The sequence below is a fragment of the Hyaena hyaena genome, unplaced genomic scaffold (genome assembly GCF_003009895.1).
Source record: "Hyaena hyaena isolate Hyena2069 unplaced genomic scaffold, ASM300989v1 scaffold_116, whole genome shotgun sequence".
Lineage (NCBI taxonomy): Eukaryota > Metazoa > Chordata > Mammalia > Carnivora > Hyaenidae > Hyaena > Hyaena hyaena.
The window spans coordinates 1,178,614-1,205,613 of record NW_024080748.1 but is presented as its reverse complement, the minus strand read 5'-3'; the positions used below and the strand labels follow the sequence as shown (position 1 = coordinate 1,205,613).

The 27,000-nt window shown below is 38.2% G+C and overlaps 1 protein-coding gene across 1 annotated transcript; it reads left to right on the top strand.

Annotated features, from left to right (window-relative positions):
* Positions 1 to 4,995: 4,995 nt before the first annotated feature.
* On the top strand, positions 4,996 to 26,054 carry TPH1 (tryptophan hydroxylase 1). Its single transcript, XM_039236762.1, has 10 exons — positions 4,996 to 5,127; positions 11,425 to 11,608; positions 14,656 to 14,756; positions 16,908 to 16,975; positions 17,094 to 17,290; positions 19,980 to 20,115; positions 20,802 to 20,928; positions 22,667 to 22,762; positions 23,829 to 23,962; positions 25,668 to 26,054. Exons 1-10 carry the CDS (start codon positions 5,011 to 5,013, stop codon positions 25,840 to 25,842), a joined length of 1,335 nt encoding a protein of 444 aa, XP_039092693.1. The 5' UTR covers positions 4,996 to 5,010; the 3' UTR covers positions 25,843 to 26,054.
* The last annotated feature ends 946 nt before the right edge of the window (positions 26,055 to 27,000 follow it).

The following is a 27,000-nucleotide window of genomic DNA, read 5'->3' as shown; positions in this document are numbered from 1 at the left end:
TGAGGTGGGTATTTCTTGTATTTACATTTATCTGCAAGTTCAAAGTTGAACTGATACCTGTATGTATGACTCCTTTATGTTAGCAAAAACAAATGCATTTTTCCTTTCCTTCTCAAATAGCAACATCTCTTTCTTCCTTCTTTCATTAAGGGAACCATCCCTTAGGAGCACCTAGGTGGCTTAGTGGGTTAAGCATCTGGCTCTTGATTTCTGCTCAGGTCATGATCTCACGGTTGGTGGGTTCGAGCCCCACTTTGGGTTCTGTGCTGACCAGCACGGAGCCTGCTTGGGATTCTCTCTCTCTCTCTCTCTCTCTCTCTCTCACTCACTCGCTCTCTCTGCCCTTTCCTCCTTGCACTCTCTCTCAAAAATAAATAAACATTAAAAAAAAAAAAAGGAACTATCCTGTAGACATTTCAAAAAAAAAGGGTGTTTCAGCTGCAAAGCCTCTCAGCCTCACACCCACCTTTATCACCTGCACCCTAGCACAATACTAAGAGCTTTGGAACAAGGTTACAACTGACAAACAGTGCTAGTAGTTCAGATCCAAGAGGTAAGCTGAACCTTGGCTCTGACCATTTGGTTTCAGCGATTTAAAATTAATTCCTGATAGGTGTTCTAGTCTAGTTGGCTTGGGGGAGTGGGAGTGGGAAACTAGAGTTAAACTTTCTGATCCAGTAAAAGTTGGTGCCCGTCAATTAATCATCAAAGAAGGATAGGATTCATTTATTTGCTTTAAAAGGAGATGCGAGCACAGCTTAAAGTAACTAGAAGTGTTTCTGTAAAGCTATAATCTGTGGTTTATGAACTTCAATGCTGGAGTTCACTTATATATATGTGTGTTATCATATTAGCTTATCTTTAGATAGGGATATGTCTTCTATTTCCATTTTCTTTGCCAGTTCCTTTATTTCCTAGGGAAATGTTTTTCATGGGCACTGTTTTCTTTTGTATTTCATTTCCACTTTCATTCTCATTCCCTTCCCCCAGTCAGAAAAGAAAATCAAGATTCTCTGGAAGATTCCCTCCATACCAGTCCTTCTCACAGCTTTTAGTTCTGTTTTCAAACAGCATCGGTGCTTCCAAATATTTTAATTTGATAGTTCTTTATGATTCTTAGATCAGATAAATTTAAATTACACTTGTTACTGATTAAACTGAGAGGAGAAAAAAGTGTAAACACTTTGACCTCTACTCTTTCAAGGGGCTGTTGATCATCTGACCTTCTTCTTGGGATGTCCTACGTATTTCCAATGATATATCCTGTACACCAGTGCATCTTCAGTCAGGCCAGGAAATGCAGCAGGAGAATGACTCCCTGCCTTTTACAAGAAAAGGGAAAATACCAGTTGGCATTAGCTCATTAGAGTGTTGCTTTAAAAATTAAATCTATACTTCTCTTGGTGAGATATGGGTTTAAACAAGTGTGACCTCTTGGACCCTTTATAGCTTTTATCTTATTTGCTATATTTGGTTTTTGCCTCTGAAGGAGTAGGAAGGGATAGGTATATTGAAAGGAAAAATAAGTGACAAGGGAAAATTTTGAGGTTCTGAAAAGGGTTTGGGGGTAATTGAATAAAGGAAAAAAGAACTGATGCCTCAAAAGCTCAAGCAGGCAAAGTTATGGCCAGATTTTAGTAAAGATCAAACCCCTATGTTCTGTAAACTTATTTTGGGGATCTGGCAGTGGGTGGAGGGTGGCAATAGGGGAATGAGTGAGAATTGTTTTCTTCTAGTTTCTTAGCAAAAGTTCCTTTTGAGAAACTTCATTCTTATATTGACTTAAGAGGGATAGGAATGTTTCAAAATCTCAATATAAAGTGCCTTTTACATAATAAATATTCAATTAATGTATCTTTTACTCTTCTCTACCCCAACCCACTTAAGAGATATTGGTGGCAAAACTAGATCCATTCCAGAACCAGGGAAAGAAGAGAGAATTATGAACCCCAAAAGTCTGGAGTGAGACCAAGCATTACTGTTAGTGCCTTTTTACAGTGGCTCCCAGGGGGAACTTAAGGCTCAGTTTTGAAATGTGAAAGGAAGTCTTTATATAGTTTTATATGAAGAGTTGTATTCTAAACTCTGAGAGATCATTTAAGGATGTACTGTCAAGTGATCTGAAATTCTGCCAGTTTTCCCACTGACTGGCAAAAATCACCTTTCTTTACTATTCTCTGATCCTTACTACCAGTTGTTAAATTTGCTTTCATTATGAACATGGTGATGGTCTAGGAAGTAGCTTATATTTGCAGAATATCAAGGAAAATGGGGACTTAGAGGCTGACTGAGGTCTTCATTTGTTTGTTTGCAAAAGAATTGCTAAATTACTTGAGATTTGGAACTTAATATGTTTTAGGAGTTTCATAATAAATAAACTAATGAAACTTAAAATCACCTTAAGACAAAATAATACTTACATTTTATGTTGCAAAACAACCTTTACCATCTTGTAAAATCCTTAATTCCCAGGGCAAGAAAAATTCTTACCTAGGATAGTTTAGAATGTCAATTTTATTACATTTAACATTTTGTCTTTCTTGGAAGACAGGGAAATTTGGGATGCACTTCCCATTAGTAAAGCTAATATTTATTGAATACCTCGTGTAGGTTAGCAACTGTACTAACAGTTTTATACATTTTATATATATTTGTTCTTCCTTATAACCATGAGATTGGTACCAATTATCTTCCCTCCAATTTTGCAAATAAGGAAACTGTTGCACATAGAAATTAGAACTTGTCTAGATGGATTTGTAGATGAATTTGTTACTAGCAAGTTGCCATATGGTTTTATGTCTCTCTTATCTACATAGAATAGGAAAAATCACCCATACTCTGGGTGGAAAAAAAGAAGACTATGGCCTTTGAGTGACAGATAAGAATGTTTCCAAAGGTTTTCACATCTTTAAAAGCAGTTTGAGAATGCATCCCTGAATTTTTAGCCCCAGAACCACCAGTTCAGAATTTCCTGTGTATACTTTAAGTTTACCAAAGTGTCAGTTTCTTTGAAGCCAAAAGTCTCTCTTATGATCTCTTGTTTCTCGTCCATAAATCTTTTCTGCTCAGACTTAGGGATGGGTCAGAAGCCATCTCCAATTATCTATAGGATATTGGTCACATTTTATTTAAATAAAAATATTTAAGCAGTTTTGATTTTAAATTCAGTGAATCAATAAGTATTTGTTAAATGTTGAATTATATATCTCAGTTTTTTCTTGGTGCCCTAAATAGCCCAGTATCTTTCTTCTATGGGGAAAACACCAGAATGCCAAATTACATTTGGTGTTTTTAAATGGGTGAGAGAGTTTTGGGTTTTGTGAGTTCCAGTGAACTTTTTGGCAACTTTGCTATATTAGAAAGGTTAAGGGGCACCTGGTTGGCTCAGTCGGTTAAGCGTCCAGCCGTTAGCTCACGGCTTGTGGGTTTGAGTCCCATGTCAGGTTCTGTGCTGACAGCTCAGAGCCTCAGCCTGCTTTAGATCCTGTGTCTCCCTCTCTCTCTGCCTCTCCCCTGGTCACATTCTGTCTCTCTATCTCTCTCAAAAATAAATAAACATTAAAAACATAATAAAAAAAAAAAAGAAAGGTTAAATAACATGCCCAAGGTCATATACTAATAAATATCAGACCAGTGAATAGGTATATCTGACTTCACATTCCAAGTATTTCCATACACTGTTTAGCAATGTAAATAGGTACTTGAGAAGATGCCAATGCAGATCTCCAGTTCATCTTCCAAGAAGACAGCTCTCAACTAGATGCCAGGAATTTTCTACTACCTTTTGTGTTTCTGAAGATAACCAAATAGTTACTGAAACAGAGCTACAACTGCACCTGTGACCATTTCTATCAACAAGAGGTATATGGTGCGGTGATCTTGAACTCTGAGGGGAATGAACTTGGGGAGGTCAGTGAAGTTTGAGTTCTTGGGGATTGGACATAGTCTATGTGGCTTTAAGCCACAGCATCATACTATACCTGTTCTGGGTGGTACTGCTGCAGGCTTGGATCCATGAGTTTGAGCAGGTATAGGACAGTGTAATTGGTCATATCCATCTAAGTGTTAAAAGTTAGTTCCACTATAACTCCCACACAAAACTGGACAATTAGGAAGAATTAATAGCCAAAGAAAAACTAATAAGAATAAATCCTCAATATGCTGTTTCTTTTTGTTAATCCAGAACTTATTTCTCAAGTGTATATTTTTCAGGTGAAAGTTATTATACTCCATTTTCTTTTCTTTTTTTTATTATACTCCACTTTCATCCCCCACAATATCCTTACCTCCCCAACACACATACACAGAATTGAATTTATAATCACATAGCTCTTGTGGGCTAATATTGGAAAGGCTAAATGGCTTTACGGGGCCCACAGCCTGGGAGATTCCAAGTTAGAGAAGAAAGAAGGCACTTAATATGGAACCTGAATTCTCTTGGCTGGCTGTTATTTTTGGAGCCCTCATGTGTCCAGAGCTACCCAGGCTCTTGAGTTTATGAAAAAAATAGAAGACCTTGTCTCTGTTTTGAGGGGCTTGCTGTCCTGTTAAAAGACAAGGCATGTGTATGTGAATAAAACTTGAATTCAAGATCCAGTATGAATAAATAAAGTGCTGAAATTGTTGGAGGAGAGGAAGTAGGCTTGCATAGAGAAAGAGTGACCAGTTTAGGAACAATAGGAAGACTGTAATAAACCAGTAAGCATGAATTGTGTCCTTAAAGGATTGACTTAGAAAAGAGAAAAGGAAACAACTAACATGCATTGTATGCCTATTATATTCCAGGCACTGTTAGGCAATGTTTTCTCTTATGTTGGTCTCATTACAGCCTTGCAAAGCATATTTACAAATCCATGTTTCACAGGTGAAGAAACTAAAAGTTGGTTAATGTTATCAAGTATTGTCTTTGGTTTCAAATATTATCAAATATAGCCTCTAATGCACAACTTTTTTATAGACTTCTATCTATATTTTCATACTTTGTTTTTAGAAAAGTACACCAAATTCATCATGATTGAAGACAATAAGGAAAATAAAGACCATTCTCTAGAAAGAGGAAGGGCAACTCTCATTTTTTCCTTGAAAAATGAAGTTGGTGGACTAATAAAAGCACTGAAAATCTTCCAGGTAAGCGCTCTCCCTATTTTTATACTTTTGCATAAAATTCTTCTAAAATAAGGCTCTAAAATTATATTTAAAATGTAAGTTATTGTAAATTCTTCAGAGATTGATTGCAGAAGTGTCTTAAGCACTTAAATTTCTAAGATACTGCTCAGTTCTAACAAATGGGCAAAGGATACAAACCATTTACAAAGAGAGGATACAAATAGCTAATAAAGGAGCAGGGAGGAAAGATTCACTTCATGGATTTCAGAGAAGTAAATGTTAATTTTATTTTAATTAAATAGAATATTAAAATTTTAATATTATTCAGTGACATATTAATACTATATTTAATGATATTTTTAATATAACAAAATAACAAAGATTCTACAGTTATACTGTTCCTTACTGTCAATGCTTCAAAGCATTTGGAACTTAAATACATCTTTGGTGTGAGGGTAACTTGGTATAATGCGTAGGGAAACAATACATAGAGCCTTAAAATGTAAGCATCTAATGCTATAAATATTTTGTATTTTGAGGCACCTGGGTAGCTAAGTATCTGGCTCTTGATTTGGGCTCAGGTCATGCTATCACAGCCTTGAGATCAAGCCCTATGGGGTTGGGCTCTGCACTGGATATGGAGCCTGCTTGGGATTCTCTCTCTCCCTCTGCCCCTTCCTCACTCACTTGCGTTTTCTCCCTACTCCCCCCCTCAAAAAAATGTTCATGTATTTCAACCCAGTAATTCCACTTCCATAAATCCATCCTAAGGAAATAGGAATCAGTCAGGCAGAACACAGATATTTACTGAGTACTTACTGTGTGCCAAGTGCCCTGCTAGAATCTAAGGATGTGGACCTGAACAGAGTAGACATGGTACCTACCCTCACAATGTGTATGATCTAGGGAGAAAGACAGACAATAAACAAATAATGTTAGTAAATAAATAGTAACATGTGTATGAAGTGACCTGAAAGAAATACCAGATAGTACTATGATAGCATTGAACTGGGGGACCTAATCTAGTTTATGGGATTAGGGACACAAAGACTTATTTATAAACAAGTACTTGTACAAGGGGAGGGACCAGGTTAAATTATGCTAATAGAACATTACTGGTGTTAAACTCTTAGGCTCTGGAGGCAGACCACCTGAGTTCAAATCCTTGCTCTGTCACTGATTGGCTGGGTGATCATGGAAAAATCAATTGGTCTCTCTGTGCTTCAGTCTTTGCATCTATAAAATGAGAATCATGCCTCCCTCATAGGGTCATTGTGTGAAATAACAGAGTTAAGATATTTGAAGAGCAGATGTTAGCTATTTTAAAAATCAAGTTTATATTCATATGATATGCTATTTTATAGCCATGTGAAGATAATACTTCAAAGAATTAAAAATTTTAAATAGAGACCAGTAGTCTAGAAGAGTTTGCAGTGAAAAGCATGTTTTTCTACCCAATACACCAACCATACCCTAGTCCCACTCCCAAGAGGCAAACTCTTTCAACTATTTCTAGTGTTTAGTTCTTTTGATGGTGAGTTTATAATATCTGAATATTGTTCTGATACCTCTCTTAGAGCTATCAACTTTACGTGATATTCATTTACTCTTTCTTGTGAATGATACTGATAGCATTTCTGTCTCTTCTTTGTCTTCCTTCTCCCTAAATTTGATAATCACATGATTATTTTTACTTCTTTATTGATTACATTTGAGTTTTTAAATTTTTTTAATGTTTATTTATTTTTGAGAAACAGAGCACAAGTAGGGGAGGGCAGAGAGAGAAAGGGAGACACAGAATCTGAAGCAGGCTCCAGGCTCCGAGCTGTCAGCACAGAGCCCCATGTGGGGCTCAAACTCACAAACGGTGAGATCATGACCTGAGCTGAAGTCGGATGCCTAACCAACTGAGCCACCCAGGTGCTCTGAGTAGTCTTAAAATAATATACCTATATTTCTTCTTCTGTCCACTTTCTTTTTTATTTTATTTTTAATCAAAGAATGTGTGTGCATGGTTTAAAAGTGAACCCATGCCATAAAACTTATAAAAAAAATAGTAGTCTTCTGCTTCATCTCTTTTCATTTTTAATATAAATTTAACTTATTTTGTTAACCTAATGGTGGAAAATTGACTTAATCATATATATTAAATCACGTGTAAATGATCATCATCGATTTATATAGCTGCCTCTTGTTTTATTTCATTGTTATGTTCGATCTCCATTTCTCCCTCCTGATACACAACTGCTCTGATAAGTTTGATCTGTACATTGAATTATTTTCATGTGCACTTTAGAATATGTAGAGTTTTTACGTGCATATGTATTAGTAATTTAGGTAATTGTAACTGTATGATATACTTTTTCTTTCAGTCAACACTACCCATGTACCCATTTCCTTTGTTCTTCAAACTGTGGCATCGTGTCCTGGGTGCACTCATTTTACTTATCTTTAGCCTGCAGAAGGCAACTATTTTCAGTTCTTTTAACTGTCTTTTCTAGTATTTACTTCTATGGGTTTTTTTTTTTTTGCTTGTTTTGTTTCTTGAAATATTTTTTTTTAAATATTTTTATTTATTTCTAGGAGAGAGACAGCGTGAGCAGGGGAGGGTCAGAGAGAGATGGAGATACAGATTCTGAAATAGGCTCCAGGCTCTGAGCTGGCAGTCAGCACACAGCCCGACGCGGGGCTCGAACCCATGAACCACGAGATAATGACCTAAGCGAAAGTCGGACGCTTAACCGACTAAGCCACCCAGGCATCCCAGTTTCTTGAAATATTTTATCTTTAAGTAATCTCTATACCCAAAATGGGGCTCAAACTTACAACCCTGAGATCAAGAGTCACATACTCTACCGACAGAGTGGCCTGGCACTCCTACTTCCATGTTTATAAACAATATGCCCATTCTGCTATTTCTTGATTTTTTTCACTCATAGATATTACCTACCAATTTCCTGCAATGGAAGTAAAGACTTAGCTTTTTTTTTTTTGACACAGCTCCCTTTCTAGTGGTGCCCTCAACTTCTCTTCCCTTGCATCTTCCCAATGCAGTTATGTCCCAGTTTTTGGCTATGGCAGTCTTTAGTGCTGTCATTATTAAAATTATATAAATCCGGCTCAAAGAAGAGCCATATTATCCATTATTCTGACTTCCTTTTTGGTAAACAGGATTGCAACTTAGTGTTTAAAAGCATGGAAAGCTTGAGTTTAAATTCCAATTCTGACACTTATTACATGTGTGTCTTTGGGCAAACTGCTTAACTTCTCAGTGCCTCTGTTTCTGTAATTGAACTACATGATAGGGAATGTCTCACTTATTACTTCTACTTTATATAAATTCTTCTGGATGTTCTTGACTAAATTTTTCTTGCAGATGGAAAATAATAATTTTAAATTATTTAGTTATATTTCCTCACCAACTGCCCTTAGAATTTTGATTTTGATAGTGTTCAATTTATAGAGTAATTTAGGAAGAATTGACTTACTGCTTTTTTGTCTCCAAAAACATAATTTAGCTTTATATTTATTCGAGTCATCAAGAAAATATTTATTGGGGCACCTGGGTGGCTCAGTCAGTTGAGTATCCAACTCTTGATCTCAGCTCAGGTCTTGATTGCAGAATTGTGGGCTCAAGCCTCATGTTGGACTCCACACTGGGAGTGGAGTCTACTTAAAAAAAAAAAAATTTATGAATGCATTCTGATTGTAAAAATTAATAAGAAGTAGATTAAACCTGCCTTTACTTCTTTCTAAAAAAGTTTTAATTTTAATTCTAGTACAGTTAACATACAGTATTATATTAGTATCAGGTATACAATATAGTGATTCAACACTTCCATACACAAACCAGTGCTCAACACAAGTGCACTCCTTAATCCCCATCACCTATTTCACCCATCCCCACACCCATTTCCCTCTGGTACCTGTCAGTTTGTTTTCAATAGTTAAGAGTCTGTTTCTTGGTTTGTTTTCTTCTCTCTCTCTCTTTTTTCCTTTGCTCATTTGTTTTGTTTCTTAAATTCCACATATGAGTGAAATCACATTGTATTTGTCTTTCGCTGACTGACTTAATTTCACTTAGCATTAGACTCTAGCTCCATCCATGTCGTTGCAAATGGCAAGATTTTATTCTTTATGACAGAATAATATTACATTGTGTGCATGTGTGTGTGTATACCACATCTTCTTTATTCATTTTTTATTGATGAATACTTGGGTTGTTTCATAATGTAGCTATTATAAATAATGCTGCTATATAAACACAGGGGTACATGTATCCCTTCTAATTACTGTTTTTGTATTTTTCGTGTAAATACCCAGGAGTGTGATTACTGGATTATAGGGTAGTTCTGTTTTTAACTTTTTGAGGAAACTCATACTGGTGGAAAGTGGCTGCACCAGTCTGCATTCCCAATCAATAGTGTAAGAGGGTGCTCTTTCCTCCATATCCTTGACAACACTTGTTATTTCTTGTGTTTATTTTAGCCATTCTGATAGGTATGAGGTGATATCTCATTGTGGTTGTTTTTTTTTATATAACCTACTTTATTATTTTTTTTATGTTTATTTTTGAGAGACAGAGACAGAGCACAAGCAGGGGATGGGCAGAGAGAGAGGAAGATATAGAAACCAAAGCAGGCTCCAGGCTCTGAGCTGTCAGCACAGAGCCTGATGCGGGGCTCGAACCCACAAACTGTGAGATCATGACCTGAGCTGAAGTTGGTTACTTAATCAACTGAGCCACCCAGGCACCCCTCATTGTGGTTTTGATTTGCATTTCCTTGGTGATGAGTGATGCTGAGCATCTTTTCATGTGTGTGTTGGGCATCTGGATGTCTTCTTTGGAGAAATAACTGTTCATGTCTTCTGCCCATTCTTCAATTGGACTACTTGTTTTTTGGATGTTGAGTTGTATCCGCTCTTTATTATACATTTTGGATACTAACACTTTATCAGATATGTCATTTGCAAATATCTTCTCCCATTCAGTAGGTTGCCTGTTAGTTTTGTTGATTGTTTCCTTCATTGTGCAGAAACCTTTTATTTTGATGTAGTTCCAATAGTTTATTTTTGCTTTTATTTCCCTTGCCTCAGGAGACCTATCTAGAAAAATGTTGCTACAGCCAATGTTAGAAACTCTCCTTTACCTCTGATCAACTCCAGTATATTTTGTAACTGGCTTTCTTCCATTGATTCCATGATGAAGTCTACGTTCCAAGATAAACCTTGCCTATTCCAGTTTTCCAATATCCCTGATACTCACTCTTTTTTCTTGTCAGTTCATGTTCCTAATAATTCTTACTTCATCCCTACCTTCACGTATGCAGTTCCTCTTGTTTTGAATCCTCCATCTTCCCTTCTGTCTTCCCACTCTATCTGTTCATTAAGACTCATTTCAGTTCCTATCTGCTCCATGGAAACTTCTACTTTCTTTAGCCCATCATGATTTTTCCTAGTACATCAGTGCACCCAGATACTTATTACTTGTATTTTCTCTTAGTTTGTCATGTGTTAGCTAACACGATTATAAACTCCTTGTATATCTTACCTTTCTTTGTATGTTTCACAGCCCTTACCTGGCTACATAGGTGTTCACCAAGTTAATTCAAATTGAACTGGTTAGTGTTGGAGATCAGCTAGTCTAACCTTCTAATTTTTTTTTTTTTGATGGAAAAACTGTTGGGTAATTTGTTCTTATGTTTCATTATTATGTCATTGGTGCTGGTCCTCAGCTATCCAAATTGGTAAGAGCCTCCCACAGGCTTGCACACATGGCACCCAGCTCTGGTTGGCATAGAAAGAGAGCAGAAGAAGCAATCTGTTTCAGCTGGTTACTAAGTTTGTAGCTTAAGAGATTTGTGGTATTAAATACTCTGTTCAAGCTGTTCATCTAATTTTATTAAATGCATATTCACAAAGGAAACTTTTCCTTCTAAAGGACTAACATTAAATATCCCTTTCTGAAAACTAGCTTTTATTTGTGAGAAGTTTGAAAAGTTCTTTTTATGTAGGAGGTTTGAGAATTCTACCACTGAACCACCAGTGCTCATAGGTTTGATATTGTGATTTGAAGGCCATTCATTTCTGGCAATTTGAGGGACTTTCTAGTGGGCGATTAATTTTTCACACTTTTTTGAATAGTACCTAATATTTAGGGGGAATTACTTTGCTGTTGCACTAAAAACAGCCTCTTTCTTTTTTGATATATATAATGGTGAGTGTGGAATTGATTTTTAGTGGTAATGAAAGTGATGAGCTCAGTGACTAATACCATTTGAGGTTGTCATATGTATCTTTACTCTCTGCTTTACACAGGAGAAACATGTGAACCTGTTACACATTGAGTCCCGAAAATCAAAGAGAAGAAACTCAGAATTTGAGATTTTTATTGATTGTGATATCAACAGAGAACAACTGAATGATATTTTTCATCTGTTGAAGTCCTATACTAACGTTCTCTCTGTGAATCCACCAGATATTTTTACTGTGAAAGAAGATGGTAAGTTTGAAAAGTGTAAATCCCACTGAGAAGATTAAGCACATCATGTATGTCCAATCTTATATTTATCTTGGAGGCATGAAAATAAAAATAAAACACTATCTCTTCAAATTGCTTACAGTCTATTAGTGAAGGAAACCCAAAATGTAATTGCTTTAAATACTACAGAAAATTATAAGGCAACATTTTTATCAAGTATGATGGAACGTGAAAAGGAAATGTTGGGTATAAGAAAGAATTCAGAATTTGATTAATCAGAAATTGATTAAATTTTCTCAGTTTCCAAATCATCAAACATTTCTTGATTTCACAAACCTTCAATTTGCAATTACTGAGCACTTAGAGACTCCCACAGGGCCTACCATCTGGCAGATATTAAGTGAATGTTCAAATTTGTTGAGAATGTTGACAGTTAGTGATGACTATGATATGAATATACTCTTTACATACTCCTCCCTGTCCCCACTCCCACCAAAAGCAAGTGAAAAGCAACATAGCCTCCTAAGGTTTCAGATGGCTAAGATCTTCTGTTGTGGAAAAAATCCTCATAGTTTACTTGGGACAGAAGACAAAAGGATGATCTAACCACATTTTATATATGTTACTCAATTTAAAATAGTCCCTTTAGAATATGCATGGTATTGGGGCGCCTGGGTGGCTTAGTCGGTTAAGCGTCCCACTTTCGCTTGGGTCATGATCTCGCGGTTCGTGGGTTCGAGCCCTGCGTCGGGCTGTGTGCTGACTGCCAGCTCAGAGCCTGGAGCCTGTTTCAGAGTCTGTGTCTCCCTTTCTCTCTGACCCTCCCCTGCTCATGCTGTCTCTCTCTCTCTCTCTCCTAGAAATAAATTTAAAAAAAAAAAAAAGAATATGCATGGTATTAGGGTGTAATCAGGGCTGACGCTGATCTGTTATGTATTTGCATGGCTGTGTAAGTTATTAAAATATGAACGTCCTTCCATTTCTGAGTAGCAGATAGCTGTTTCCCCATGTCCCTGAGTGTCCCCACCATGCCCAAAGCCCGTGTGCTCCAGATGCTATCCTAGGAGTCTCAGGCCCACCACAAACAAACAAAAGGTTAACATGTAGCAGAGCACAAGCCTAGGATTCTGCCCATGGCTATTTAGAGTGATTAGTGCTCCTGTGGTTAAATCTCTTGACTATTACTTCTGGGTATGTTACAAAGCATTAGGCTGGAACAAGAAGGATTGAATTCTAGTCCTCTCTCTTCCAATAGAGATGAGTTACCTTGAATAAATTACTTCACTGCTCTGAGCTTTGGTGGCCTTATCTATAAAATGATGAGTTTTTTAGGGGCTAAATGGTTCAGTTGGTATTTAGGGAACACAAAGTTGTGTCAGATGTCTTTACTAAGAAACAGTGATATATATATATATACACACACACACACACACACACACACACACATATATATAGTCCCTCCCCTAGAGTTCTTCCCATTCTTTCCTGTAAGACACAGATATAAACAGAATGTTTTAAAGAATCAGAGACAGTGTCACAGGAGCCCAGAGGTCAGAGAAATAGCTCAACCTACAAGGTCAGGGGAGGTTCATTGGATCTGGGTCTTGAAGAAGGAGAAGGATATTTTCAGGAAAACAGAAAGATGGGATGGAGCAGGAAGTGGGATGGGATATAGGTATTCTAGGGAGGAGAACAGCAAATGCAAAACCCCAGAGTTCTCGTAGGACCTGTATGTCTGAGAGAGGGTGAGAAATCAGAGTGGCAAAGACATAAATGATCTCTAAGATCTTTTGCATCAACAAAAATAAACGTTCATTCTTATTAAATTTGCACCTTTGGTCTGCAAAGTTGTACATCCTTATTCTGCTTTTTTAAGGATAGCTGAGGTTTTTTTTTCTTAAATAGTTTATTGTCAGGTTGGTTTACATATAACACCCGGTGCTCATCCCCACAAGTGCCCTTCCCCCATGCCCATCACCCCCCCTTCCCCTCTCCCCCACCCCCATGAGCCCTCAGTTTGTTCTCAGCATCCGTCTCTCATGGTGTGCCTCCCTCCCTCTCCCCAACTATTTTCCCCCTTCTTCTCCCCCATTCTCCTCCGTTAGCTTCCTCCTAATCCACCTATATGTGCAAACGTATGGTATCTGTCCTTCTCTGACTGACTTATTTCGCTCAGCATAACACCCTCGAATTCCATCCATGTTGCTACAAATGGCCAGATTTCATTCTTTCTCATTGCCATGTAGTATTCCGTTGTATAAATATACCACATTTTCTTGATCCATTCATCAGTTGATGGACACTTAGGTTCTTTCTATGTTTTGGCTATTGTTGAGAGTGCTGCTATGAACATTGGGGTACATGTGCCCCTATGCATCAGCACTCCTGTATCCCTTGAGTAAATTCCTAGCAGTGCTACTGCAGGGTCATAGGGGAGTTCTATTATTAATTTTTGAGGAACCTCCATAGTGTTTTCCAGAGGGGCTGCACCAGCTTACATTCCCACCAACAGTGTTAGGAGGGTGCCCGTTTCTCCACATGCTCGCCATAGCTGAGTTTTTAAACGTTTTATTTATTTATTTATTTATTTTTGGTACTTTAAGTCTATTTACAGTATTTCTCCAACACTTGGGAAATCAAGGTTCAAAAAAGGTTTTAAGCTCAAAAATTTTGGATCAACTTTACTTATTAAGAAATAGAGCAATATACTTGTATAAATTTTGTCTCAAAGTACAAATTAAAAATCTCCAAATGTATCCATGACTTTTTTTTTTTTAATGTTTTATTTATTTCTAGGAGAGAGAGAGAGAGACAGTGTGAGCAGGGGAGGGTCAGAGAGAGAGGGAGTCACAGACCCAAACAGGCTCCAGGCTCTGAGCTGGCAGTCAACACACAGCCCGACGCGGGGCTCGAACCCACGAACCGCGAGATCATGACCTAAGCGAAAGTGGGACGCTTAACAGACTAAGCCACCCAGGCGCCCCTATCCATGACTTTCTTAATTTCTTCTTCTTTCTTGCCTTATTTAAGATCGTCTCTTCAATTGTCAGTGGTTTTGTACTTTGCAGGTATGGAAACTGTTCCTTGGTTTCCAAAGAAGATTTCCGACCTGGACCATTGTGCCAACAGAGTTCTGATGTATGGATCCGAACTGGATGCAGACCATCCTGTAAATATCTTTAATAAATCTTTTCATGAAAATAATTTAAAGCAATCTAAAAATTAAGGGAAATTATTTTCTTTAGTGGAGATTGTGGTTATTCTAGACTGAATAGGATCTTGTTTTATGCTGGATTTCAGGAAGTTCCAGTAGTCCTCCACGTTGGTAGAATCCAGACTAACTTGACGGGCTTTGAAACACCTGTCGCGTGCCTGGCATTCCTATTACTAAGAGCTATTCCAGGACTTATTGATAAAATGAAGACAGAATTTGCAGCCGTTTTTATTAAAGTAGGGGCATGGATTGTTGGAAAGGCGTGTAAAGATAGGAGCGAGAAAGACTGCCCAGCATGATTGGTTTATTAGGCAGTTGATAAACAGTTAAGACACTATGAAGTTGTTTCTTTGGAAAATTACATGGGATACAGTACAGGCATGAACTGGAGAATTAGTAAGCCCAGAGCATTAGGGCTGTTTATGGAGCTCAACAGTCCTGGGACGGTGGATAAAAAAGATTGCAATTCTAGAGTCAATACCAAGGTTTTGATTTGCCCCTTACTAGCTGTCTTCATTGACTGTGTATTTCCTTAGACAGTCCTCAGCTGACCTGCCTATTTTTTTCCTATAATATCTTATTAGGCAACTTATTAATTGGGGTTAATGCATTGCTATACTTGCACTCAACGCACTTGCAGACTAGTTGGAAAGATAAAGCACACATATATGAATAAACACGAGATTAAATTGTGAAAAGTGCTAAGTGGCATGAACAAATTGCCTTGAGATGTACAGAGAGGACAAACATGTCTGGTTGAAGAGATCAGAGAAGGGCAACCTTTTAACTAGGCCTTAAAGGATTTTGGCAGGAAAGAGACAGAGAGGAAAGATAATTCAATGCAACATGAGCAAAGGGTCAGAGGCAAGAAAGCCTGTGGCATGTTTATGGAGAGGTGACTAAATCAGTTTTACTGATCTACTACCAGGTACTGTTGATTTTGATCTCCTATATATTGCTTAAATTTGTTCCTTATTTATTCCTATTACCATACCTTTAACTCATCTCCCAGCCTTCAGCTTGCCACCTTCAACCCATACTCCTCATAGTCACTAGAACAATCTAAAACCTCAATATGATCATTATCCCTTTTCTGACTGAAGTTCACTATTGATACATAGGTACCCATATAAGAAAATTGGAAACATATGTCCACACAAAAGCGTGTACACAAATGTTCATAGCAGCAAAAAAAAAAAAAAAAGTGGAAATAACCCAGATGTCCATCCACTGATGAATAGATAAGTAAAGTTTGATATGTCCCTAAAATGTAATATTGTTGGCCATAAAAAGCATTGAAAACTGATTAGTAAAAGAAGCTGGTCACAAAAGACCATATGTTATATGATTCCTTTTATATGAAATGTTCAGAATATGCATATTCATAGAAACAGAAAGTAGATTAGTGGTTGCCAGGGGCTGGAGGTGAAGGGAAATAGGGAGGGTTTGTTAATGAGTGTGGTGTTTCTTTTTGGGATGAACGTTTCCTGAAATCATAGTGGAGGTAGCTGCACAACACTGTGAATGTCCTAAAAATCACTACACTGTACACTTTAAAATTTTATGGTGTGTGAATTATAGCAATAAAGCTGTTATTATTATTTTTTTTTGAAAAATCACCAGTGGCTTCTCATTACCCAAAGATGAAATCCAAGTTGTTTCAGACCTTTACTCACAAACCTCAAACCAGGCCACTGCATGCCCCACTCCTCCAAACTCCAGCAGCACCGGATTGCTCCTGTTTCCTTAGACACAGTGTGCTGTTTTCATCTCTGCACTGTCACTGCTGCTGTCCTTCTGGCCTTTTCTATCCAGCTATCTCCATTCCTTTCTTCAGACTTAGCTTAGGAGTCATCGTTGGGAAACCTTTCCTGACCTCCTACTATACTCTTCACATACTCTGGAGTAGGACTTTCTCTGTCTCTCTCTGTCTCTCTCTTTCAAAGTTTCTGAGTTCCAGTCTTACTGTTTCGTAATAATTGGTGGATGTAAACTCCTTGAAGACCCAGATTGTGCTTTGTTTATGTAATAATGAAGTTTTTTCTAAATATCATTTGTCAAGTATTTTTTAGGATGGATATTTTTAAACTTTTCTTTAATTATCAGGGCTTCAAAGACAATGTCTACCGTAAAAGACGGAAGTATTTTGCAGACTTGGCTATGAACTATAAACAGTAAGTATATTATAAATAATATGTATATATAATAAATGAATAGAATAAGTTATGCTCATTTAGAAAGTAAGTACTATTTATTGAATGCTAATTCAAAATAACATCTCTGTCTCTTTAGTGGAGACCCCATTCCCAAGGTTGAATTCACTGAAGAGGAGATTAAGACCTGGGGAACTGTGTTTCGAGAGCTCAACAAACTTTACCCAACCCATGCCTGCAGAGAGTATCTCAAAAACTTACCTTTGCTTTCTAAATATTGTGGATACCGGGAAGATAATATCCCACAATTGGAAGATGTCTCAAACTTTTTAAAAGGTAATAAGTGAATTAATTTTTTGTAAGGGGAATGTTGAACTCTGTTGTGATCATGACAGAACTAAAAAAATTTTTTTACTGTTTATTTATTTTTGAGAGAGAGAGAGAAGGAGAGTTGGCAGGGGAGGAGCAGAGAGAGAGGGAGACACAGAATCTGAAGCAGGCTCAGGCTCTGAGCTGTCAGCACAGAGCCTGATGTGGGCTTGAACACATGAACTGTGAGATCATGACCTGGGCCAAAGTCGGACACTTAACCAACTGAGCCACCCAGGCACCCCATCCATGACAGAATTTTTAATACAGGAATAAAGTCAAGGGAAACCTGGGTGGCTTAGTTAGTTAAGTGTCTGACTTTGGCTCAGGTCGTGATCTCATGGTTTGTGGGTTTGAGCCCTGTATCAGGCTGTATACCAACAGTGCGGAGCCTGCTTGGGATTCTCTCTCTCACTCTCTCTCTGTCCCTCCCCCACTTGCACTCTCTTTCTCTGTCTTAAAATAAGTAAACTTAAAAATTATTTTTAAAAAAAGAAAAAGAAGAAAGTCAAGTACATGCAAGGGCAAAATTTTCCTTACTCTGCTCTGGAGTATTGGATTCAGTATTGGGCACCCCATTTGAAGAGAGCTAATCATAACCTGGAGCAAGTGTAGAAGAAAGTGAGTAGAATTATAAGGGGGTTGGAAAATGTACTATATAAATAAAATCTGAAGGACTCTTAGGCATTAGGCTGGAGATTTGGGGCACATTATAGCTTTATTTAGCTAACTAGATGATCATCTTATGTAATAGAGGAATTACTATGTGGCCCTAAAGTAAATGACAGTTGAATTGAGACTGCTAGCTTTTGACTCAAAATGGAGAAGACCTTGTTAAAAGAGCCATTGGGAAATACAACAGGCTCATGAGGTGGTTATTTCTGCATCCCTGGAGGTTTTTATGCAAAAGCTCTATACACCCTTGTCCAGGATATGGTAAAAGAGACTCAAGCTACTTAGGGAGGATTGGCGTAAATGATCTCTGCAGCTACTTTCCACATTAAGACTCTATCATTTTTCCAAGGAAGAAGATGTGCTAGTAGAGGCATCAACAAAAAGTAGGTTTATTTTTTTCCTTTTGGTTCCTCATGCTTATTTAGTTCAGATTTCCTTATTTTTTCTAGCTAGTATAGAATATAACATGATCAGTAATCTCCAGGGTTTACAATATGTAAGAAAAAGAAATATCCTCTTTGATCTCAGAAGACTAGAACCTTAGGGAACAGGTAGATGTTGTTTACACTCAAAGGGTTTAGTTTATTTCCACCATGGTCTGCCATTCCTGTCATTGGATTTCTTACATAGAATTGTCATAAACATCTACGTATCTATTCAACTCCATGATTCTTTTAGTTAACCATTATTTACAAAACTGAAAACTAAATGGGAAAAGGCATGATTGTTTTACAAGGGAATAATTCGTGTACGTGGTTCCTATAAAAACTAGATTAAAAAAATAGTGATGAAGGATGACAGAGAACCAATGCACATGATCTTGTGGGCCTTACAAAGATGCTATAGAAGTTATCAAATTAAATTTGCTTGAGATTTGGAGGAAATATTTTTTTATGGGTACAAAACTGAAAGATATCCACTTAGAGTCTGGAGCTTGAACTGTCTGCAGAACATGTTGCTAAAGGTGTTTCAAGAGAAATTGTCAAAGAGGGAAACCAAACTTAAATGATAGTTCAAACCAAACATCAGTTGGAAAGAGCTCTCTGCACTGTCAAATATGGTGGTCCCTAGACACGTGTGGTTGCTTAAATAATTCAAATTAATGTAAATCAAAATGTTAGTTTTCTATCCACACTAGCCACATTTCAAGTGCTTAATAGCCATATGTGGTTAGTGGCTACCCAATAGGGTAAATATAGATAGTTCTAGATATAGAACATTTCCATTATCATAGAGAGTTCTATTAGTCCATGAAGTCTACCCATCAGATGAGAGGATCCAAGAAAGCAACTGGGTGGAACTGGAAGAAGACCAGGGGGTGAGGGTTTGAAATGAATGGCAAGAGTAGAGCTTATAGAGGTCCCCTAAGCCACTGAGGCCTACTGGCTGGTCTCTTTTTACAGAGGGCATGCAATTATAGCTGTTGGGGAATAGAAGAGCGCTATCCAGTTTAGATAAAATATAGAAACTACTTTGCAAGAGGTAATACTGGCTAAAAGTGGCATAGATTAAAAACTGGTTCTGATTTCAATTAATAGAGCTCCTTAGGTTTGTTTTGTTTTGTTTTGTTTTGTTTGCGAAAGGAAGTAAGATTGTCTAAGAGATGTTCTAAAGCCTTTAGGGAGACAGTAAGATGTGATATAAGGAGACCTGGGCTCACTTTCTACCTTTATTATCTGCTTTGTGACCTTTGGCACATTATTGAGTCTCAAGCATCAGTTTTGCAGTCATCACAATGAGGAGAAAAAAACTTCAACTCAAATTGTAAACATGAAAGGAGGTATGATATATAAGGTCTAACTCATTGCCTGGCCATGGTAAGTGCTTAATAATTATCACTTCCCCTTAGTGTACACGTGACACATTTTAGTTTCCATGTTCTCCCTCAAAGTGTTACTTGGCACCACTGGCAGTATTAAAGTGTTACAGTAACTGGTCTGTTTGGGTGAAGGTTTTCTTAATTTTCTCCTTTGCTTTGCAGAGCGCACAGGTTTTTCCATCCGTCCTGTGGCTGGTTACTTATCACCAAGAGATTTCTTATCAGGTTTAGCCTTTCGAGTTTTTCACTGCACGCAGTACGTGAGACACAGTTCAGACCCTCTCTATACCCCAGAGCCGTGAGTACTCCTACTTCAGCCTTCATTCATCAAATAGTTATTTGTTATAGTGGTACTTACTTCATGAGTTTTGTGTGAAGATTAAATGAATGAACACAGGTAAAGCATTTAGAATGATGCCTGGCACATAATACATGCTCTGTGCTCTGTATATGTTAGCCATTAGCATTACTATCATTAGGTGCCAGATGCTATTCTAAGCATAGGAAAGGTAGCATTGAAAAAAATCAGACAAAAGTTTCTGCCTTCATAGAATTTATATTCCAGTGGGGGATAGAGATAATAAACAAGTAAATATACATATTATATTCGATGGCAATAAGTGCCATGGAGAAAAGTAAAGCAGAGCAAGAGGAAAAAAGTGTTATGTGTGGAGTGCTTTGGTCTTGAAAAGGCTGATCAGACAAAGACTCACTGAGAAGGTGAAATATGAGCAGATGCTTGATTTGGTGGGGGTGTGGGAGGCACATGTCTATGGGTATCCTATGCGTGTATGTTTCTGAGTGGCCCAGGTTTTGAACCAAAATAGCTTCTTTATTTAATTGTTAGTGTCCTTTGTGGTCTATTTCCAAAGTAATAACACCTGAATAGAAGTAAGGTCAGATTTTGGTTTGATTGAATTGTTGATTTTGCATTTATGTGTGACATAAGCATCACAGTGTGACAAACTTGTACCTCTTTTTCAGAGATACCTGCCACGAACTCTTAGGTCATGTCCCCCTTTTGGCTGAACCTAGTTTTGCTCAATTCTCCCAAGAAATTGGCCTGGCTTCCCTTGGAGCTTCAGAGGAGGCTGTTCAAAAACTGGCAACGGTATAAATCTGAAAATAGCTGTGTAGATCAGTAATTCTTATCTGGGGTCGGATGTGAGTGTCAGTCTAAAAGTGCAGATTCAAGATGACCATTAGAAGATTTGTCTTTGCTCTTATTTAATTTAATTTAAATGATTTCAATAACATTAAAGGAGTATGTAAAAATGTTAAGGTTCATCAAAGGAGACATGGGCCTTAAAAAATGGTAGAGAAACACTAGAGTTCAATAACAATAGTTTGTAGATCTTTCTTCGGTAAAAATGATAGGTCCTCTAAAGACAATACTAAAAATATTTTTGAGCACTGGGTACAGGACGTCTTGCTGGAAATACAAAGATGAAGAAGGCCTGGTTCCTGCCTTCAAGGAATTTATACACAACTTGAGGAGGCTATTGTGTTAGGATGGAATGAGCTGTACCGCGAAGTTCAGGCAGAGTGCTCTGGGAGGGCAGAGAACTGCTTGGAGAAGGTTTCATGGAAGAGGAACGTTAGGACTAGCCCAGGGAAGATGAGTCGTGTTTTCACCTGCCAAAAAAGGGAGGAAGAGCATCTCAGGATGAGTGTACACAAGGGAAGACAAGGAGGTGCTTGGTGTGTTTGGGGGATGACAAGAAGTTGGAGGAGAGTGTGTTAGGGTTGGGGGGGAGTAGTGTGAAGTAGACTAGATGATTAGCACAGTGCTTCTTCAGTTGTGGTTTGGGGACCCCCTGGAGTCCCTGAAACCCTTGCACAGGGTGAAAGACCCATTCAGAATGCAAAGTGGATTTCAATATAAGAAAAAGATGGAGTTTGTTGATATAGTTTCAGATTCCACATGACAGCTGAACTCTAAGAAATTACCACTTGTTGAGTTCTGATGTGTCAAAGGAGAATACCCACAATTATCTGAAGAGGCTATTACAATATTTAGCCTTCTTCCAACTACGTTTCTGTGTGAGGCTGAATTATCTTTGTATCCTTTCACCAAAACAACATATTGCAACAGGTTAAATACAGTAGCAGATATGAGAATCCATCTTGTTTTCCAGCCAGACATTAAATAATTAAATAAATTAAATAATATCTAGCAAGACATTAAAAAGATTTGGAACAGTGTAAAACAGTGCCCCTTTCCTAACTCTTTTGTTTTGTACAATATGAGTCACTTTGTATTAAATTGTTATGTTATCATAATATGGTTTATTACATTTTAAAATTAATTAGTAAACATGTAAATGTTTTCAGTTTTAACTTTTATTGTAGTAAATACAGTGAGCTATTACCCACATAAACAGAAGTCTTTCAGGTTTTGAATAATTTTTAAGAGTGTGTAAGAGTCCTGGGAACAGCAGTTTGCAAGGGGCTAGCTTAGAGCGAGGCCAGATTGTAGAAATACTTGTGAACTGGTCTGAGGGTTTTGAACTTTATTCCAGGGCACTTTGGATCAATGACTAAGAGTTGGAGTTTGTTTTAACAATATTTTAAATGTTTATTTATTTTTGAGAGAGAGAGAGAGAGAGAGAGGGAGAGAGAGAGACACTGCAAATGGGGGAGGGGCAGAGAGAGACACACACACAGAATCTGAAGCAGGCGCCAGGCTCTGAGCTGTCAGCACAGTCAAACCCACAAGACAGGAGATCATGACCTGAGCCAAAGTGAGACGTCCAACCAACCTAGCAACCCAGGCGCCCCAGACTTGCAGCTTGTTTTAAATTGAGCTGTTCAGGATGTGGAAGTAATATATCAATGTCCTTTTACAGTGCTACTTTTTCACTGTGGAGTTTGGTCTCTGTAAACAAGATGGGCAGTTGCGAGTCTTTGGTGCTGGATTACTTTCTTCGATCAGTGAACTTAAAGTAAGAGCTGTAAACCTCTCCATGTAGTCATGTTCACTTAATATGATTGATACAACCAGAAAGAGTGTTTGGATTCGAACAAGTGTATACTATGGAAAATACTTAGGGTGGAAATAAACGTTACTTAAGAGACAATTTTTGGGGCGCCTGGGTGGCTCACTTGGTTAAGCGGCCGACTTTGGCTCAGGTCTTGATCTCACGGTTTGTGGGTTTTAGCCCTGCATTAGGCTCTGTGCTGATAGCTTAGAGCCTAGAGCCTGGAGCCTGTTGCAGATTCTGTATCTCCCTCTCTCTCTCTCTGACCCTCTCCTGCTCACACTGTCTCTCTCTCTCTCTCTCTCAGAAATAAATTTTAAAAAACTTTAAAACAAGAGACAATTTTCTCCATTTCCCAGGTTTATAGAGATATCTTAAAAATTTTTTTTTACTTATATGTGGACTTTATTTAGTTTCTTTCTCTTTTTTTTTTGAGTATAGTTGACACCCTATTTGAGTATAGTTGACACCCCTTTTAAATAAAATAAAAAGTATTTTAGAGCTTTTGCTTGCAAGGTCTTGCTATTCCCTTGTCATTTTTAGTGTGCTAGCAATAACTTCTCCTAAATTCTAGAGAATTCTTTGAGATTTATTGTTTGTTCAATAAAGGAATGAACTAATTATGTTTGTTGAGTAATGTGTGTATATGAAATACTGTCTTTGGTATTGTCTTGCTCTCAAGGAGCCTATGAACTGATGGTGGGTACAAGTCATGTGTAGGAATAACATGGATGGAAAGTAGGTGTCCTAATACAGGAATACATAAATAAAGATCACTGGGTGCCTCTTATATGGAAAGGGTGTTAGAACAAAGCTATGGGATGATCTTGAGACATTTATGGGGAACAGCAATTTGTTTTGCTGGAGTATATTGTGGGTTAAATAATGCTATAGGAAATCGGTTTGGGATTGTAGGTTGGGGCCGTCACATTAGCACATTCAGAGATGTGTTGATTCTGGTGGTTGTGTTTAGGATGTGATCCATAAAAATAGACAGTATTCTTTGATTCACTGACTCTTTATCTTTTAGCATTCACTTTCTGGACATGCCAAAGTAAAGCCCTTTGATCCCAAGGTTACCTGCAAACAGGAGTGTCTCATCACAACTTTTCAGGATGTCTACTTTGTATCTGAAAGCTTTGAAGATGCAAAAGAGAAGATGAGGTAAAGTATGTCTTCCTCATGCCTAACTGACTAACTTTCCTCTGCAAAAGATAAGCCCAGGGGGGCCTGGATGACTCAGTTGGTTGAGCAACCAACTTTTGGTTTTGGCTCAGGTCATGATCCCAGGGTCATGGAATCAAGTCCCATGTCAGGCTCTGTGTTGAGCCTTTCTCTCTCTCTCTCTTTCTCCTTCTGCCTCTCTCCCCCACTTGCATGCTCTCTGTCTCTAAAATAATAATAATAATAAAGATTAAAGAAAAATATAGACCCAATAATGGTAACAAATCATGGAAGTAAGCAGCTGGATAATTAGGAGCCCACTAGGTACCTTCTGTCTGTAACATATCTCCCTTTCACAACAAATATTTAGAGTATGTTGTTTATGGTGATGTTTGGTGATTGCATATATGAATCAGATACATTGAGAAACTGGGCTCTTCCCATCAGTGTTTATAATCTTATAGGAAAAATAAACTATATACAAATTACTATGTAACAACATAGAAAGCCTTAGAGAGATACAGATGAAACTTTGTTCTCCATTTTATTCAGGAGCAGTTTGTTCCAGATGGGGGAACAGGGAAAGCTTAATGACATCTGAAAAAGCACTTGAAGGGTACATAGGATTTAGATATGTTAAGCTGTAGGCTAAGAAACAACATAAAAAAGGTAAGGCAATGGAAACGTATAAGACTGCGATGCAATGAAGCTATGCTTTAACTGTTAATTTGCTATGTGCATTGTTAAGAAAAGAGGACATTGAGGGCAGAGAAACTGCCTAGGAGATTTTTGTAATACTTCAGGTGAAAATAAGGGCCTGGACCAAGACTATAGGACTACAGAAGAAGAAAACAAAAGATTTGCTGGAAGGGGTCATGAGGTCACATTGTGAGATCATTGTGGGATAGATGGGGGTTTAAAACATGCTCCTTCTCTTCCAGGGATTTACTCGAGGAGTTAGGCCATGCGCAGAACCAAATAACAATACTAGCAGGGCTTCCTCTAACACATATGACTTCTTTGGGCAGACTAGAAAAAGGGGTCTCTTCTGGGTAGACCATTTGGATTGCAAACTGCATTTCAGCCCTTACTCCTGTACTGTTGACCTCAGGTGTATTCTTAGGGTTCCTGACACAATTGTTCTTGGGGTACTAAATGAGAGGCTTAAATGTTGGCTTGAAAAAGAAGGCAGAACTTTAATGTGAAGAAAAGGTAGAAGTTAGGTCATTTGAAAGAAGGCTAGAGGAAGACATTCTAAACAGAAGGAATGTCCATGCGCAGGAGGCAGGACTCTTCCTGGCCTGTTTCCATGTGTATGTGTGTGTCTGTGTATGTATAGGTGTAATTATGTAAATTACAGCTGAGGGGTCTGTTACTAGGAGGTCAAGGGCTACCATTGTCTACTGATAAAGCTACTGTAGTTGGTCTCCTTTGTGTAGCCGAGAGATTTTTTAAGGAGTAAATCATTAATACAGTCATCCACAGGATCTTTCCCTAGCAATGCAGGGGTGGATGTGTCTATGACAATTTTAGGTTTCCTACCTGTGTAGGATTCCAGGGGATCTCTGCACAGGCAGTGTAGGGAAGTAGGTCAAATTGGCTGTGTCTTTTGTCTAGTGTGTGAAATAGCTTTGCTGTTGCTCATTCAGTTTTCATCATTCTGCCTCCTAGAAATTGATTGCCTCTTACTTGTTTTCTTAAATAGAGAATTTACCAAAACAATTAAGCGCCCGTTTGGAGTGAAGTACAATCCGTATACACGGAGCATTCAGATCCTGAAAGACACCAAGAGCATAACCAGTGCCATGAACGAGCTGCAGCATGATCTCGATGTTGTCAGTGATGCCCTTGAGAAGGTCAGCAGGCAGCAGAGCATCTGATCCTGAGAGCATCTGAGCATCACTTCAGAAGCCTGTGGGCCAGCTCCTGCTTTTCTCGAAGACCTGGTCATGGAGGGACAGTAACCAAACAATATTCTCTACTCCCATTCTTTAAATAGTTCTTTGGAAATCTGTACCTGGATACTCTATACCAGTACCTCTTTTTTTGTAACTGCTTTAGTGAAATATGATTCACATACCATACAATTCACTGACCACTCATTTTTTAGAGAGAAGTTTAAAAAACATTTTTTTATGTCTTTATTTTATTTTGAGAGACAGAGAGCCAGCAGGGAGGCAGAGAGAGAGGAAGACACAGAATCTGAGCAGGCTCCAGGCTCTGAACTGTCAGCACAGAGCCCAACATAGGGCTCGAACCCACAGACTGTGAGATCATGACCTGAGCCAAAGTCGGATGCCTAACCGACTGTGCCACCCAGGCACCCCTAGAGAGAAGTTTTTAAACCCCATGGATAGATCTAATACCAGCTTGATTCTCTTTCCCCTAATCTTTCTTGAGTAAAATGACCTTTATGATCACTTAAAATGCCTTGGTGGGTATTATGGAGCTGACCCATATTGTTACCTAAGATCCTTTTATTTCTAAAGTATCTTACATATCACTGGATTTGTGCCAAGCTTGATCGTGTTCATAGCCCTAAATTTAATACAGACACACTGTCTCCACTGCTAACATGGCAGTATAGAGGCCTTTCCCCATGAAGCATACCTGGTAAAGAAGTAGTCTAGTTTCAAGTGTGGTATCTTGTAAGGAAATAGGAATAGCTAAATATGGAAAGGTTGATTGGGGTATAATCCTCAAGACCAGGCTATGAATTTGGGATTTATTTGGTGGGCACTAGAGAGCCCCTTCCCAAGTGACCATCCTTCTTGAGTGAGACCCTTTGTTTTCTCCCATCCAAGTACTAACCAGGCCCAACTCTGCTTAGCTTCCAAGCTCAGACGAGATCGGGCGCATTCAGAGTGGTATGGGTGGTATGGCCGTAGACGAGACCCTTTGTTTTCTAAGGCACTGCATGTTGCTGGTTTTGTTTAAACTTGTTTTTTAACATCTATTTTATTTTTGAGACAGAGAGACAGAGTGTGAGCAGGATAGGGGCAGAGAGGGAGGGAGACAGAATCCATAGTAGGCTTCAG

Coding starts and splice junctions, on each gene's coding strand:
- TPH1 (XM_039236762.1), top strand. CDS start 5,011: ATGATTGAAGACAATAAGGAAAATAAAGACCATTCTCTAGAAAGAGGA. Junction 5,128..11,424: donor AAGCACTGAAAATCTTCCAG/GTAAGCGCTCTC, acceptor TGCTTTACACAG/GAGAAACATGTGAACCTGTT. Junction 14,757..16,907: donor AACTGGATGCAGACCATCCT/GTAAATATCTTT, acceptor TTTAATTATCAG/GGCTTCAAAGACAATGTCTA.